General features: G+C 46.9%; 1 protein-coding gene across 1 annotated transcript; it reads left to right on the top strand.

The window, feature by feature from the left end:
• Positions 1 to 2,756: 2,756 nt before the first annotated feature.
• Positions 2,757 to 13,261, top strand: GPR19 (G protein-coupled receptor 19). Its single transcript, XM_027789468.2, has 2 exons — positions 2,757 to 3,130; positions 11,546 to 13,261. The coding sequence occupies exon 2, from the start codon at positions 11,566 to 11,568 to the stop codon at positions 12,814 to 12,816; it is 1,251 nt and encodes a 416-aa protein (XP_027645269.1). The 5' UTR covers positions 2,757 to 3,130; positions 11,546 to 11,565; the 3' UTR covers positions 12,817 to 13,261.
• Positions 13,262 to 17,847: the final 4,586 nt, after the last annotated feature.

The following is a 17,847-nucleotide window of genomic DNA, read 5'->3' as shown; positions in this document are numbered from 1 at the left end:
GCATAAATCACAGCTGCTTTCCCACTGCCTGACTGTACACAGACTCTGTACGTATCACGTGGAGTATCTCAGGCATAACGGTCCCAATACACAGAAGACACAACGTGTCATGTATTTTGATTTGCACCTATTACCTCATATCTCTTTGGATAATTTATTTTTCTGCCCCCCTCCCAGCAAACTTTCTAGCATTGAGTGCACAGAATGCCCTTTTTTCTGCAATCAGGTGTCAGCTGGGGGACCTGGCGTCTCTGTCCGGGTTTGTTGCTGGATTCACTGGCAGGAATAAAAGCTTCTTTAATTCACCAGGAATGTGACAGGTGTCAAAAAATGAATCTGAGATTTTCTTCCAGTCAAACAAGTGCACAATTCAAAACACATCAACGCTGAGCAAAAATTACTTTTGCCCTGCAAAAGCAGTTTCAAAATAATCAACAGCAACTGTGGCTCTGGCAACAACGGACATCAGATTTGGGATAAACTGGGTCATTCAGCACAAGCTTGAGGAATCACTTAGGTCTTGTCAGAGAAGCAAGTCTCCAAATAATAAGAACAACTAATGTTTCAGGCTCTCTGGATATGCCGAATGTGGTGTGCATCCTCACGCCTCTTCCAGTTTATCAATACCAAAATGACGCACCTGGATTTTATAAAGGCCCAATAATTCAGGCAGCCACTACAGCAGATAATGCTAACTAAGCTTATGAAAAACTAGTATCACTACATGTTTCAAGCCTTGATCCTTATGTCTATGTGGCAAGAAAGAGAAAGTGAACCCCCAAAACAGCTGTCAGTTTTTTATGCCTTCTTCCAAAACATTATGCATTTACCACTGTCAAAGTTTGCAACCCTAAACAAGAGGAATGATTGTGTGAGTCAGTCCAGTGGTTTCCATGTCCCTGTGCAAAAACTTCATCAACACAAGTGTCAGGTAACTTTCTTTCACCGTCCTTCACTGCCAGGGAAACCAAGTTTGAAAGAAGGTGAAAAATAAGATTATCTTTCTCTGACACCGGGGAAGAAAACAGTAAACAGAAACTTGCTGGGGAAAATCAGCAAAGTTTCAACTATAGGGTGTGAAACAACTGGAAATGAAGCTGGTGTACGTCAAGCTGGCATTACCATTGCCATTCTTTAACTGGGCAAGGTATATTGTAGAAATATTTGGAAAGTCACACTCCCACCCCAAACTTTATAAAATTATTGGCTTGGTTATAAAGGTACCTCTCACTGAACCTCAGAACAATACTTTCTTCAAGAATTCTCCCAATCTCCAAGTATTCTGAGCTCAGATGATTTTTTGGAAAGTGATGTGGTTTATTAGTTTAGGACAGTCTAGAGCTATTTAGCATTTTTCCAAACATTTATTCAAGCTCCCATCAAATTCACATGAAATTTTGCATCCACAACATCCTTTGGCAAGAAGCCCCACGGATTTACACCCACACTTCCAGGAACCCCCCTTTTCTGCGTGTTCTGGACCAGGTTCTTTCATCTGATGCCCCCTTGCAAGTTCTTCTATTGGAAGATGAACAGATAGTCCCTATTCACACTGTTCGCGTCATTGACTCTATCAAATCTGCCCACACCTTACCCATTTCTAACTGGGCAAAACAGTCCTAGTCTATTCGAGCCATTCTTTGAATAGAAGCTATTCCATATTTCTGACTTAATTCCCAGGATACCTTCTCCATTGCATGTAATGTAGCTTAAAAATATAAAATATAGGAAATCAAACTATACTGCAGTAATTACTTGTAAAAAAAAAAACCATTTATTTCAGTGTTCTTACTTGAAAGTAGTTTTTTAATAAGCAACCGTACTTTTCATTCACTGCCTTGTAAATTTTTTAGTAAAAAAATTATAAAAATATACTTGGGGTTCTCCATTGAAAAATGAGGGAAACCAGGGAAAACACCCAGCCTTGGGATCAGCCTTGTTGGTTCAGCTTACCCATGCACCTCATGAGAAATCCTGAAGTAGCAGAAATCCATGCATGGAACGATTTTCTGGACTAGCTCACAGGCAGAAAGTTTGTCAGGGCTCAGATGATACATTCCTTCCTTAAACTTAAAGTGTAATACAACTTCTGGAGCCGGTGCCTCTCTGTAGGAGAAGTGTTTGCGAGAGACGGCTCGTTGAGACTTGGGGAGGGTCGTTACTCTGCTGCCTGGCTTGGAAAAAGTGTCTGTGGCAAAGAATGTCAGGAAATGGTGTCAGTGCCATTCCACATGGGATAAAAAAGTGCCCAGTGCTAAATGGGGGGACCAGAGAGTCGGATTTCTCTTTTTCCTTAAAGAGTTCCAGTATCTGCATGGGAATTAAAAAAAAAAAAAAAAGAACACACATTCCCAGAGGAAGCTGATTAAATATTCTTTCCACCTCCTCTCTTTATTCATTCGCTCCGTTTCTTTCAATCGGCAGGGTCCCATGGCGACCATGGTGGAAGAGAAGCATCCTCTTCAGCAGCCGCACCTCGCCATGGCAACCAGGACGTCAGCGCCGGCAGCCGAGCCCCGCCGCAGGCCATGGGGCGGCCCTGCCCCCGGGGCTGCCCCCTGCCCCCGGGGCTGCCCCCTGCCCCCGGGGCCGCCCCCTGCCCCCGGGGCCGCCCCCTGTCCCGGGGCCCGCGGCGGGCGGGGGGGGGGGGGGCGGTGCCCGGGGCTGCGGGCGCGCGCCGCTGTCCGTGGTGCTGACGGGCCCGGCGGGGCGGGGGGCGGAGGGGGGCGGGGGCGCGGAGGGCCGGGGGCGGCGGGGTCCTGGGGAGGGACAGCCACGTGATCCGCGTCCCACATGACACGGAGAGAAACTGTTGGCAGCGGCCAGCCCTGCGGAACGTCGTTTTTCCCTCCGCCACAGAAGAGGGGCAGCGCTGCCCACCGTCCCCTGGCAACCCCGCCCACAGGCAGCCGCGCAGAGGTCGCTAAGGACGCGGACACATCCCGTGTTTCCAGCGCGGCTGGCACCTTGCCAGAGGTGCCTTCACTTGGCGTAACAGAGACAGGACGAGACCAGCGCCTCCGGGGTTATCCTTTGGAGCAGATATGTGGATGGACAGCTGCTGTGCCGAACACTGCTGTGCCTAAAGGGAGAGTTCGCTTTGCAGAGACGAGCAGGATGATCTTCTCCGGTAATTTCTCTTATCTGTATTTACTTCTGTGCGTTTGAATTCCTCGGGTTTTAGCAAGGAGGATTCATTCCTCAGGAGGAAATGCTCTTGTGGGGCTTGAATTTTAAACTGATTCTGCTGAAAGCAGAGAGGTGTGGAGAATTACTGCGGAAAGCTTATCTATATTTTCCGCACAAATATTCATTCTGTGAATCTATAGTCGTTATTTTTAAATTTTATCACTTGTCTTAAAACAATCCCCTGACATGATCAGTTCAATGGAAGTAGAAAATGACTTTTACTGAGACAGAGCAGACTGATCTGGTCATCTGGTTTTTTCTGTCCCTAGGTACATTCAAACAGCTTCTTCCACCCTCGTGTTATTGCACTAAACAGCTGCTTTTGTATTTTTCAGTCATTAATTTGAAATCATCCTTCCTGAAAGTGTTGTCTCCTTTTTTTTTTTTTTCTGTGTGGGAGCTACTTAGGGAAACACCACAGGCATAGTAATCTTTGCTTATCTGTAGCCAACAGAGGCAAGAAGGCAATTCTGTTTTTGCTAATTCAGGCACATACTCTCTAAGAATGCATAGCAATATTTCGCATTTATCCAGCTGGCTTCCAGCATGTCAAACAATATGTTGGCTCCACAGAGTAAGGGAGAAGTAGAACTGCCTTCTGCTTTCAAAAGGCCATTTGTGTGTATGAGGCTGGAATCATAGCCAGTTCTTTTTGGCAAAGATTTTCAAATGTGGCTCTGTAAGATTTGTTGTTAAAGCCACTGTTAATCATTTGAACAAGCGGCTTCATTTGCAGAAAAATTGGATGCCAACCTAGAAGCATCCTTAGAAGCCAATCTGTATTTGGGCATCTAAATATGGAAGCTTGATTTATGAGTTAATTTTAAACATCCTGGTCTCAGATGAGTCAATAAGGGGAGGGATTTCTATACCTTAGACACGTTTGGGGAGCTCTGCTCCTTAGCTTAAAGTAAGAGCTTGCAGACTCTTACTCCCCCGCAGTTCTCCTGTGAAGCCTCTGTTTGCAAAGCTGTGCAGTGCAATTCCCTCATCTGGGTCACACCATATGATCTCCATCTGCATTTCCTTTGCAGCTCCACCAGGCATCCTCCCTCAGGTGTTTAACAATTTAGAGAGCAATTTCAATCAGACAATGCAAAATAACCCACTGACATCCTCAGGTAGAGCCTGCTCCCCCTCCCCACCACACACACAGTTCTCCCAACACCAACACATGATGCAGCGCTTGTGTGTTTGGGATTTCTCCATTCCAGCAGCTTCCATCATTCCCTAGACTTTCCATCTGACAGGCAGCCAACACAGTTCTTGCAACTGCCCCTCTGCCCAGGAAGACATCTCCAGCTCAGGGGTTATCAGCAGGCAAGCGCCTTGACTCAGTGACTTCTCCTAACCTGTTTTTGTCCTCCCTGAGCCTAGCTCAGCTGGGACATTGCTTCCAACAATCAATTATCTCTGCACCAGGCATTTCCAGCCTAACTATGGGGTTTGCATGGCCTTCAGCCCTCCCAGCCTCTCCAGAAAAGTTAGTATAGGAAGGCTATGAAATGGTCTCACTAATGGCCACATCCTGTGACAGAGGCCCATGGAAACATTCTCCTACTGCTCATTCAGGTCTTCTCATTCCTATCAGATAAGTACTCCTGGAAGAAAGCATCTTAAGACCTCTAGCAACTCTATCCCTGGCATGATTATTAGCCACCAGTGCTAATAATCCCACTCCACTTGCTGTCACTGTATCTCTCTGGCACAGGTGACCTGTGTCGTGTGAGCACCAGATATACATTACTGAGAAGGGTCAAGAGCCATATGACAGGCACTTTCACATCCCAGCACAAATGCTTGTACCAGTGTAAAATTTCTGTTACCATATTAAATCCTTATGTGGTGAGAAAGCAGCTTTCACAAGATTTATTATCAAGAATTCATTTCTGCATGACCTTTTCATATAGAAGCAACAAAAAACCCCCACCCTAAGGTTCTCCTAGGAGGAGAATTTGTGCTCCCCGCTAGTGAGAGGGTGAGCTAAGCTGCTGGAGGCCTCACTGAAGCTGCTTTTTTCCCTTTATACACATGGCATGTTTTCCCTGTAGGGGAGAGGACACTTGGCAGGGAGAGAGTGAGAATTTCCAAGGGATGGGCAAAGAAATCAGCCAAGTATGAGATTCACCACAGCTTATCTGTCAACACCCACCATGGCAAACCAGCCCTGGTAAGCACTGTGCTCCCCTCGTCAAGCAGAAGAGTGTGCCGTGTTGTGGGCAGGGCCTGTTGTTGCCCAAAATAAGTTTAAGTGTGTGGGAGAGAGCATATTTTTTTTTTACCTCTGAATCAGGAAAGGGTCCAGCCTAGCCATGTCCAAGGACAGACTCCATCCCTGTTAAAGAAGGTGAGCAGCCTGCAAAGGTATATTTCAAGCTTCTCCGCACAATTCTTGGACAACTCCAATGGGTGGAACCTATTTTGACAGCAGAGTTGGAAACTAGGTTGGTCCCTCTCCTCCTTGCTCCCACTTTTCATGCCTCCACAGGGCACAGATATGGTTCTGCCATCATTTTTAGAACAGTGCTGATCTAGAGTTTTGCCTACTAGTCACAGCAGCTGGAGGATAGAATAAAGCTCTGAGACACTTAAAAACTCTTGTGGGTCTTTCCCTTGCAGAAGAAGAGTTACACCTGTAACAGGAGACTCATAACCACTGTGTCCCTGTTTGTAAACACTGTGTTGCACACATGATGCTGATAAGGTAGTTTCCAGAGCACCACGCCATGTGTGTCTCCTATGACTAGCCAGACCGGGCTGTGGGCAAGAGCGGGCAGACTGGGGAAACAGATAGTCCAAAGATCATGGCAAACCCAACAATTCATTCAGCACAGCCCAGGTCTGTCGCCAAGGAGGGCTGTGTCCTCCCTGGGCCTTACGAATGACCCTACCCTACAGCTGCTGGAGGATTAACTTCTCACTGCAAGTGACCTTGCCTATCTCTCCAGAAAGATCATCCTTTCTACAGATCTGAGGGTTGCAAACTCCACATGTGTTTCAGCATAGAGCTGGTTGAAGACTTACACCCGTCCCCTCACCCTGCAGATGCTCAGGAGGTAAGGGTGTCTACCTGTGCAGCGTTGAGCACAAATCTGGCTCACATTTTACCACTGTCTGTCCCTGAACCAGAGCATGATGTTGGGTATACATGGAATCTGCAGTTACTATAACGGCTCCTTCCCACCACCAGCAGGGAATAAACACACTCCTAGGGCTTAGGTGCATGAATAAATTACTGGGTTTTAGCAACTCACCTCAGGTTAATAGACCTACAATGACCGCCTGCATGTCAGCCTTAACTCACAGCAAATACAGGAGAAAAATCCATTGACTTCAGATGCAGGGAAAAGCCATTGCTCCCAGAACATTTCACACCACAATAAGCTTCAAAAGATGGCACTGTCTCTTGAGGAGACTCAGCCAGTAGGCAGTAACTTGTGACTTATGCATGGTTTTGAACCCTGAACGTTCATCAAAATCATGGCCCATGGATGGGCTCCAGGCCACACCTCAAACCCAGTGCTACGGGTCTGCAGGCAGAGTAGCTACTCCAGATGTGAGCTCCTAGACCCAGAAGGAATATATTCACCCTGTTCTTGGTCTAGTTACTTGCTGCATGGTTTACTACTTACTGAGCTAAGTTAAAAGAATAAAGCTGAAAAAGGATTTGTCCCCAGGCACCCAGTACAAGATATATAGATTGACCCCACTCCCAGCAGGTGTGGCAGCATTATATCCTTGTTCTTAGCTTTAATACCTTGTTGAAATATTCAGGAAAGAACATGAAGAGTCAACGAAGGTTGATGGCAAAGAGACTGTCTATTTGCCCTTACTTTCCTCAAGCATACAGCAGAAAAATCTTTAGATTCATGCTCACACAGTACCCGAGTATACCATCTATTCTTCAGATGTGCTGGAAACGAAGAACATTTCCTTCCTGTATTTGATTCCACCCATATTTCCCATCATGAGCTCCCATGACCTCATGCTGCAGTACAGGCTAGGCTCTCAGATGCTGATACAAGATGCAGTAATGTATATCAGCTTACATCATCAGTTCAGTTCAGAAGCTTTTACCATAAGTTGAGCTGTGATTGTACCAGCACTGAAAGTGTCATCCATGAAACAGCCTATCCACACTTCTAGTGATGGCATCTTTAGCTACTCACCCACCGTTGCTGCAGAACAGGAATCTCCACCAGCTGGGCAGAGCCAGGGGAGCAGGCAGCAGCATATGAGATATGGATCTCAAAAGCTTTATTGCATTCAAAACATGTTACTCTCCTGATAAAACCGGGCAGATGTTTTCTATCCCCGTGCACTGGAATGCAGAGAGTGAGGAAGAACATACTTTACCTCAAGAGATTTTCAGGCTTGGCTCAGAAGAGCTGCCCAGAGAATAGAAAAGCCTTCGTAAGAGGACTAGGGCAGGTAGCTGAGCATTTTTATGAGCACTAGACCAGAGAAAAGAACTGGCAGCGAAGCTGGGGGCTTACAAAAGCATGTGCATCCGCATTCTTCTGCTGGAAGCAGAAGTAATAAATGGCCTCAATATGCACAGAGTCATCTCTGCATAGCAAGAAACAGCAGTTAAAAGACTGCTCTTCTATAAAAGGATTATTACATTGAGACAATACACACACAAGGTAGTTAATTTGAATTTAGGCTAGCATTGTACATTCAGACAAAAGTGCCCCCATTTTGATTCAATTTACTCCCACTTCTAATGTTGATTAAACTCAGATCGATGAAGCATTCCTCTTCCAGTCTGACAGCTAATCTGTCACCTGTCTGACCATCTCCATTCTCATTCCAAGCTTCAACCAGTTGATGGGAGTTCAAGTATGGACAGTGCCACTCTCTGCCTTAGCCAAGTAAGCTACTGGTAGGGTCAAGGGGTGCTTAACCAGCCAACTCATTCCTCAAGGTGCCAAGCCCCAGTCAGCAGCTCCCAGGTAATAGAACAGCCCGGAGAAGGGGGAGAAGCGCACCACCACATAAATCAAGGTATGATCCTGATCTCAGTGCCACTTAGGAAAAACAGAATTGAACAGAGGCCCTTTAATAGAAAAGAAAATCAGCTTCTGGTCCATTAGAAGGGAAAATTTTCTATGATTAGGAATGCAGGAATTAGTTAATCAGCATTTAGTTTTTTAAAAAAAAATAAACCCAAGTAATTGCTGTTCAACCAGAGCAATTCTATGCTCTGGGTAGTTAAAGTCCCTATTATTGCACTTTTATTATTTTCACCTGGACCTTGCGGGCAGTGTGCTGCATGACTTTGGATTTTTCCAGGGAAGAAAGAATCACAAAATATAGTATTACTCGCACCTGCGTTTGATGCCTCTTGTGTTTTACTCACAGTGAGGAAACCACCACCACCAGAGACACGTAACCAGATACTCTAGCTCTGAACAGAAGCATATGTTCTCTGGAAAAGGGTGGCACACAGGAATGCTTCTTCCATTCAGGTGCTGCCTTCTCTGTTAGCAAAGTTCCAACACAAGACAGCTGGATATGTCTTTTGCCATTCTTCTTCCTTGGTAGGCACCCACCAGTCAGCTTCCCATGCATGGCTCTGAGGGTGTCACACACTGTTCTCTGCTGGGACTGCTGAATCCCTGTCTTCTCAAAGGCATGTTTGCAGATAACCTGAGTTCTCTGGTAAACGCTGGTTGGGCTGACTTTTAGGCAAAAATGCAACAGTAAAAAAGTACTATGAGTGCTACAGCCCTGTAACTATTTTTGGGTTTATCCACCTGCATAAATAATGTCTCAGGTCTGAACAGGCACGGACAGCAGATTTGGCTCACCAGAAGAAATATCATGAGAACAGTATTACCAAGCTTGCACATTTTAACAGCTTAAGAAGGTCATTTCACTCTTGTACCTGACTTCCACTACTTTTCAGGATTGGTCAAGAAATTTCATCTGCTTACTGTTCTTAATTTGTGCAGCAGGCTATTTTTAAATGGCACATACTTTTGCATGGCAAGAAGGGAAATTAAGGAAGAAAATTGGCCCATACTGTTCTTTTCTATCTGGTTAATAGGCTCTGCATGTATTATTCTATTACAGATAATTCTAACATGTAATTTAGGGGGCTGTACTGTTAATACGTCCTGCCACTCTGCCAGAGACAGCAGCCCAAATACCCTGCAGACAGCTGATGACAGCAGGGTATCTCCAGGGGAGCAGATGCACCCAGGGGAGGGTGGGGAAAGGCAAGCAGGAGCTATCTGAGAAACCAGGAATAATCTGCCAGGCAAAGCTATTAAGAAAATTATGAGGGAAAGCAACTAAGGATGAAGGGAAAGCAAAGGCCAGGCTGGGCAGCACCCACAGCCCTCCAGCAGGAGACGGGACAAGGGGCAACGTATCATCTGCAGGCAGTGTGCCTTGCAGGCGGCTGGCAACTCGGCCACCACAACCACTTCTGGGTCTCACTGTTGATATCCCAGAGTGTTATTTTCACCAGAGGGTGCCATGCAAAATAATATGCCCCCCTGGAACAAATCCAGTTTTTACTAGCCTCAAACTGCTTCAGCTATGAGTCCAACTTAACCTGAGTCATGTTTTGAGCTTCCCAGACTCTACCTGCCTGTGAAAGCTGCTAAATAAGGCCAGCTGCTTTGGGAGCAGTGCTGGTGACTCACGCATCAACCCACTTTCTGGTGATGCAGAGTCAGTGGCTGGGCTCGGCGTGAGGCGTGGAAGAGGCACCGCAGGGTCCTGCGGCAGCCCGGCTGCAGCCACGCAGGCGAGCCGTGTCCGTGCGGCTGTGCCATGCTGCTCCCAAACACACTGCATTTTCAAGTACACTAAATTTATGGCAGTGCTGTACAGCTGATTGTACATCAAGGCTCTTCACGTGAGACACACAATGTTATATGAAGTGCAGCTAATGAATACAGGGTGTAAAAAGGTAAAGTAAAAAAAATCTTCTCTAACCACATCAAGCAATTAATACCTCTTTTCCTCTTCCACGTCCCACTACTTTTTTGCTTTCTGTTATTGAAGATGACATGCAAAACAGTAGAAGGGCCAAGACCCCAAATTCATCGAGTGGCTTTGCTCTTTCAGGCTCCACTGTGAGTAGGCAAGCGAGGAGAAAGTAAGTGGTGATAGATGCAGAGCTAGAGTAGGCAGTGCAAAAACCATCAGCAAAACAGTGACAAAAACCTCAGAAAGCAAAGCTGGGAATTTGTATCACTTGGAAAGCTGAGGAGGATGGTAGTGGCATTTTGAACTTGTCCATTTGGCTTCTGGAATTAACTTTTTTAATTTTCTGGTCATTAATTGAATCCTGATCTAACTTGCACATTACCAAGACTGTGTGAATTAAGCATTCACACAACATACCCGCAGAAACAGACTTTCTGTTTCTAATAAGAGGCTTTGCATGTCGTCACCATGCTTGAAAGGACATATTTCTGAACATCAGGCCCCAGCAAAGTGTTTGTATATGCATAGCTACTAAATTATTTTTTCATTTTATCCCTGTAACAGGCTAAGAGCAACCCAACCATCTGGCTAAATCCAAGATTGGAAACTCTGTCTAGCAACATATCCATATTTGTCTCACTCCTCCTTAAAACAGAAGGCCATAGCTATAATGTACCATGGTGTGTGTAATACATCTACACAACAGATCAATAACAGTTTGATCCCAGAAGCATATTTCAGTACTCGCTCAGAAATGCAGAGGTCACACTGGCATCCATGCAGGTGAGAAACACCATCTAAAAATGAGACGGATTATTGTGTTAGCAGGAGGGGTGGTGTTACAGTCAGCAATGAGAGTCCTCGTTGGATGGCTGCTCTGTGCTGCTTAGAGGAGTAAATGCTGAGCCTCCCCAAGCTCAACTACTATCCGTCCATAGTAGTGAGCTCTTTGGCAGCTAACAGAGCCCTAAAAGAAACACCTCCTGTGTCTATATACTTCACCGATTTCCATCTAGTCAAAGAGGCAGGGACACTGTTGGTGTGAGGGGTTTGCTACTTTCATGGACACTGGGAAGTGCAGCTCATTTCTGGGATCAATGGGGCATATTCCACTTGCTCAGTTTGCAGGTCACCAGCACTGGTGAAACTGCACACCAGTCTCGATCGCTGAAAGGGACATCGGTCTTCCAGAGGACAGAAATGCCTGTCCTAAAATACTTAGGCCACTAATAGAAACCTGCATGAGACTTAATGGCCTCTGCTGCAGTCTCACCATCTGTTTCTGACCGTTCCTCTGAAATTTGCTATTTTCAGCAGGACAGCTACTACTTCATATTATCTTTCATCGGTTCAGGTAGGTTTTTTACACACACTTGTTAAAGGGAACCTTTTCTCTTCTCTCTTTCTACAGCCTGAGCAAAAGACGTGGCCATGCTTGCCCACAGCATGGATAACAACAGCGGTCTTTTTGTTCTCCCTACCTTGCTGCTCCTGCCGCAGGACAAGAGCTACCCTGAAGAAGCCTCCATCCCTCCTGCTGGCTACGAGATGATGGAGTCACCCACAGGATCCAGCTCAGGCAGGAACCACACTGCCTTGCCCTATCAGCTGAGGCTGGGGGAAATTGCAGCCGCCAGCATGCTTTTTGCAGCGTTGTGGCTGGTTTCCATCTTTGGAAACTCCCTCGTTTGCTTAGTGATCCACAGGAGCAGGAGAACACAATCCACCACCAACTATTTTGTTGTCTCCATGGCTTGTGCAGACCTCCTCCTCAGTGTCGCCAGCGTGCCCCTCATGCTGCTTCAGTTTACCTACGGCAGGTGGACGCTGGGGAACGTGATGTGCAAGCTGGTAAGGTACATACAGTACCTCACCCCTGGAGTCCAGATATATGTGCTGCTCTCCATATGCGTGGATCGATTCTACACTATTGTCTACCCCCTGAGCTTCAAAGTGTCCAGGGAGAAAGCCAAGAAGATGATCCTGGCCTCCTGGCTGCTCGATGCTGCATTTGCATCACCGGCTTTCTTCTTCTATGACTCCAACAACAGCGACAACCACTGCAACTTTTTTCTCCCCAGTTCTTGGGACGGAGCCATCTACGGTATTGTCCACCTCTTGGTGGTGTTTTTGATCCCATCTATCCTCATTATCTTCTTCTACCTGAAGATCATCAAGTACATTTGGAGAATAGGCACCGATGGCAGGACCGTCAGGAGGACAATGAATATCGTCCCAAGAACAAAAGTGAAAACCATCAAAATGTTCTTGATGTTAAACTCCATGTTTCTCCTGTCCTGGCTTCCTTTTTACGTGGTACAGCTGTGGCATCCGCAAGAAACAGACTACAGAAAGAGCTCCTTAGTTTTCCTGGCCATCACCTGGGTCTCTTTCAGTTCTTCAGCTTCCAAGCCAACCCTCTACTCCATCTATAATGCAAACTTCAGACGAGGGATGAAAGAAACTTTTTGCATGTCTTCCATGAAATGCTACAGAAGCAACGCGTACACCATCACCACCAGTTCGAGGATAGCCAAAAAAAATCACGTTGGGATCGCAGAAATCTCAGCTCCTGCCAAAACGGTCACCAAAGACTCCATCTATGAGGCTTTCAACAGAGAAGCAAAGGAAAAGAAGATTGCCTGGCCTATTCAGTCCAATCCTCCAAATACGTTTGTCTAGTTGGCTAGTTTGGATATTTACTAGGTACCCCCAGAACAAGGAGCTTTCTCTCCTGGTTGAACCCATGTATATTTAAACCTTTTTAACACAACTTTTAGGGAAGAAAAAAAGATGTTTTATTTTATTAAATGCATTGATTTTGATGTGTCCAGTCTAGTTCATTTCAGTTATCGTTCTGCTTTTTGGAGCTACTCTCCCTGAATCACAAGCATTACTTTTTTATAAAACAGAAAAGCTCTTACACTCTCTGTATGTAGGGAAAAAAGGGAAAGGAAAAGCACTGCATTTTTTAATCCCTGTCCATTGGCCACGGTGTATCAATGCACAAATCCACCCAAAGCCATCCATACTTATTGAAACAGACGGTATATATATATTATTTTTTCTTTCTTTTTTTTTTCCTGGAAATTTTTTCTGGAAAATTGATTTATTTTTTTAATTCCCATAGTATTGCCCAGAGGTACAGTAGGATGCACTCACAAAACACAGATTACTATTTATTCACAAAATGAAGTCAGCACTAGCATCCAGTTGGTGAACTCGTCTCACTCTGCTGAACCAGTGTGCTCCCATGGGTCTGAGCTGTGGAAGCTCCAGCCCAGGCTGCTGCACCCCTCACCTATCAAGGTTTCTTTTTTGTCTTACAGTGTTGACAGGAGTGTCCCACAGGGCTCATACCAGTGGTCCATCCATCCCAGTATCCTATCGTTGACTGCAGCTATCAGTGAGTGCTTGAGGATAGAGCATAGGGAGCAGGGAAGCTACAGAGAGGTCTCCTACCACCTCCTTACAGCCTCTGGCAGTCACTGCTAGGAATTAAGACTCTTCCCAGGGTAGCTGCCAAAAACTGGTGCCATTCTGTAAATCCAGAGCAGGTCCAGCGTGGGCCTAGTCACAAAGGCCCAAAGCTGGGACAAGCATCCCCACCCTTCATGCTCAGGCCCCATCCAAGCAGATTTCAGGAGCGTTTTGCCTGAGAATCAAGGATTTCACCTCTTTTCCGTTGAGAGGATCTCAAACACTTTCTTCCTAGTTTCTATTTTCTTCTCAGCTAGTTCTAACAAAGTCAGTAGGTGGTGAGTAGTTGATCCCCACCCACTCTCTGTGCCAGTGTTGGGTTTGTAAACCTCTACCATGCGTTCTCTCAGTTACTTCTTTTCCATAGTGAAGAGTGTCGCCCTACTCAGTCATTTCTTGCACAGAATCAGCTCCAGACCAGGCTCTGCTTGGAGCACCTGAATGTAGCAGCCAGGGCCTGGCCAAGCATCCTCAAACCCAGACTATCAGCAGGCATTTCACACTCAGGTCATCCTCAAGGTGTTGTGGACACTTGGACCCCAGGTGTTAAGCTCACCAGTGGAAGACACACAGGTGTCAGCTACCCCTCCACAAACTCGTATTTCAAAATCTCAAGCTCCTGGTTGTGTGTTTGAAAGAGACACCCTCAGTCACAATGTCCTCAGAGAAGGATTATCTTTTTCTTCTGCTTTCAGGGCCAATGTGGCACATCTGGGTTCCTGTTCATGCCTGGGGCCTGAAAGTGATGCAGTAATGAAAGTTAATAGAAAAAGAGTGGCTAGTACTACAGGGTGTATGAAACACACTGGAGTATCTCCCTTTTCCGTCAGCAGGGAGCAGAAGCACACGTGTGGTGGAGCCCCAAGCTGCCACCCTCTGAAGAGGCTCTCATATTAGCAGTGTGGGTGGGGAAACTCCTTTGTTGAGAAATATTCCCACACGTATGGTAGAAAACTTCATTCCTTCTCCTCTACCACACCAAGTCTGGTTGCAAGAACCCTTACTGACTGCAGGAACACTTCCCGTATCTATTTCACAAATGTAGAAATCCCCATTAAATAAGGATCTGACACTTCTCATTAAAGCCGTTAGCAAAAATTCCCATGAACTGGGAGGAGAGACAACCTTGAAAATCAGGCAACACCAATATCTTCTGTGTGGTTCATGTTCCAAGCAGATTGTTCCTCCCTGAAACATCGCCATATGCTTAGTTTTGATTTGCCACTTAATTACCTCTGATACAGTAAAATCAGACCTAGGGTAAGCAGGCCAGGTCAACTTTGCAACATTATTTTTAATGTTGGGTTGCAAAACTGAAACCCAACAGTTGCTCTTTTGGTTAGTAGTTTCATTAAAGAAACAGGACTGAACAGAATGAATCCCGAGGTCACACAGGACTGCAGAGGGACCCAGCACACTTGTTCCTTCAAGTCTGTGTGAATGGGAGTGCATGAGGCAGCCTCATTATTCCGGCATCATGGACAGGACAGGCTGTAACAGTCACTGTCCTGTCCAGGTGTATCCAGGGAGGCTGTAGGCAGGGAGTCCTGGTGCAGTCGGACCCCAAAGGTGTTGTTCCAGTGGATGTTGCCTGAGCACAGCTGGCTTCCAGCCCGCAGGTGAGGAGCAGGTCTCAGACCACTAAGGATCCCGAAGGAAAGCACTGCTGCAGGCACACGTGCAGGGCCTGCTCCATTGCCAAAAGGGAAGGGAGGGCGAGAGGCAGCCCACCCCTACGGTGCCTGCGCCGCGTCGCAGACCCGCGGTCTGCCAGATGTCGTTTCACACACAAAGCGCAAAGAACATGCCAGCGGGTGTGAAACCACAGACTTCTATCCAGCTTTCCCTGTTGTGAACTCAACCGCAGTTCCCCACATCCCAGAAGCTGTAAAACTACACAGGCTGGCCAGGAAAAGTCCAGGACTGTCATGGCACAACGGCTAGGGACACAATGTCCCCAGGCTGAAACAGCTGGCAGTTCTGACCTGAAATCATGAGCCCAACCAGCCCTGTCACTGGGAGTGAAGCCTGGAGGCTGGCTTTCTCAAACCACCCTTCCATATCAGTAAAAGCCCAGTCACAGTCCTATCAGAGTAAGCCTGACTCTGCTTGTATAGCATCTTTTAGCCAAAACCATCCTCGTAAAAACACGCTCTCACTAATGTAAGCTGAATTTGAACTTGGAGGAATTCGCCCATGCAGCTGTCCCTTTACGTGGTCGTATTGATAAACCTGCCTGATTTCTACTTCCATATGGTGCAGCTGTCGGTATGATTAAAAGCTTTACGCAGAGCAATCAAACAAAACCCACCACTGCAATTGCCAGCCAGCCTACAGATCCCTCGCTCTGAAAAGCCAGCCTCTGCCTCACAGCACAAGCGAAAGGAGCAGTGATGTGCCTGCACATCAGGTGCATGCGTACATGCTCGCTCCTGCCTCCTTCCTTTCCCTTTTCCCCAAGTCCTGCCATCCTCTCTATTCTTTACCCCATTGGCCATGGCTGCTGAGCAGGCTCTGCCTTGGTGAACACCATGCTTCTCGGAGAGGTGTCTGAGAAAAGGCTGCCTGAGCTGCCCTGGCAGCTCCAGCCCTTCAGGTGATGCTCGGCCACTGGCAGTTTGGTGCTGCCACCGTGACAGCCGAAGAAGACACCATGCTACAGCAGTGCTGGAGACGGAAAGTATCTGGCAGCTTGACAGTCAAAATGGCAGCTACACCACGCTTAGGGTTGACTTTGGAAACCTGTAATGAAATGGATGGAGACTCGACCTGGCACCAGAGCAAGGAGAAGTATTTCCACTCCTTCCATCATTTTAGGACAGGTGATGGATGGGTTTCATTGAGCCAACTGCCATGTACCTCCTGGTCTGCCAAGGCCCCAGAGGTTCCAGAAATTCAGGAGGAAGATCATGGATTATCTAAGGAAGAAATGGAAAACGCTGCAGGATTTGCCTGATCGGTATCAACAAATCTCTCCGCACTCCCTCATAACTCCTCATTGCCAACAGATTGTTTCAGTGAGATATCCAACACAACAATGAGGTTAATGAGGGTGTGGGAAAATAACAGAAGGTTGGCAAGGAGGATGATAAATACACTCAAGTGACCTGCAGCTGAGGTGTAGAAAAACACACGTATCATCCTGTTGTTTAGCCTTGTATGTTGGACAAGTAGAACATCCGCGTTGCGGTAACATAAGCCTGTGGTAGAGGCACCCTATCAAATGGGCTTGAGATTCCTGTCCTGCTGTGGGAAAGAGCAAAGCACAGTGGTAAACTACGCCTGCACAAATCCCTGAAATACACGTGGAAACAGCAGGTTTGATGATCCTCTGGCACGGACTGAGCTCTGTGGTGCCTGCACCCCTGCTTGTGTGCCTCTGTCTGGGTGCTGCTTTGGAGATCCCCCAGTTAGTGGACTAACGAGAATAAATTTACTCTTTGCATTTCATCTGTGGGTTTGCAGTTGTTCCTGCATCCTGCCTGTGCTGGCTCATACAGAGAAGTGAGGAAATTTTAGAACTAAACCAAGCAACGCTACTCAAATAAAGGCATCTGGAAGAGACACGCTTTAATGTGGAAACAGCCGGTGACTGCCCCTGGAGACACCCCTGTAACCCAGAAAGGTTGGTTAGGTGCCGAGGATGCCAACCACTGCTCCTGGAGCTTCATACAGCTCTCAAGACACCCCTGTAACCCAGAAAGGTTGGTTAGGTGCCGAGGATGCCAACCACTGCTCCTGGAGCTTCATACAGCTCTCAAGACACCCCTGTAACCCAGAAAGGTTGGTTAGGTGCCGAGGATGCCAACCACTGCTCCTGGAGCTTCATACAGCTCTCAAGACACCCCTGTAACCCAGAAAGGTTGGTTAGGTGCCGAGGATGCCAACCACTGCTCCTGGAGCTTCATACAGCTCTCAAGACACCCCTGTAACCCAGAAAGGTTGGTTAGGTGCCGAGGATGCCAACCACTGCTCCTGGAGCTTCATACAGCTCTCAAGACACCCCTGTAACCCAGAAAGGTTGGTTAGGTGCCGAGGATGCCAACCACTGCTCCTGCATGGGTAGGCATGCATGTCCCTGAGCATGTATATAAGCAAGGAAACCAGAGTGCAGATGTGGGCTGAAGCTGGCAGAAGTTATTAGGGCAGGGTCGGCACTCAGCAAACAAAACCTCCTGATTCACAAACACACCTCAACCCTGTCCGCGAGAGAGCAGTTCTGGGAAAGAGGAC

Source organism: Falco peregrinus, chromosome 6, assembly GCF_023634155.1.
Source record: "Falco peregrinus isolate bFalPer1 chromosome 6, bFalPer1.pri, whole genome shotgun sequence".
Classification (NCBI taxonomy): domain Eukaryota; kingdom Metazoa; phylum Chordata; class Aves; order Falconiformes; family Falconidae; genus Falco; species Falco peregrinus.
Note: the sequence above shows the minus strand (reverse complement) of the source record. Positions and strands in the feature narration are given on the sequence as shown.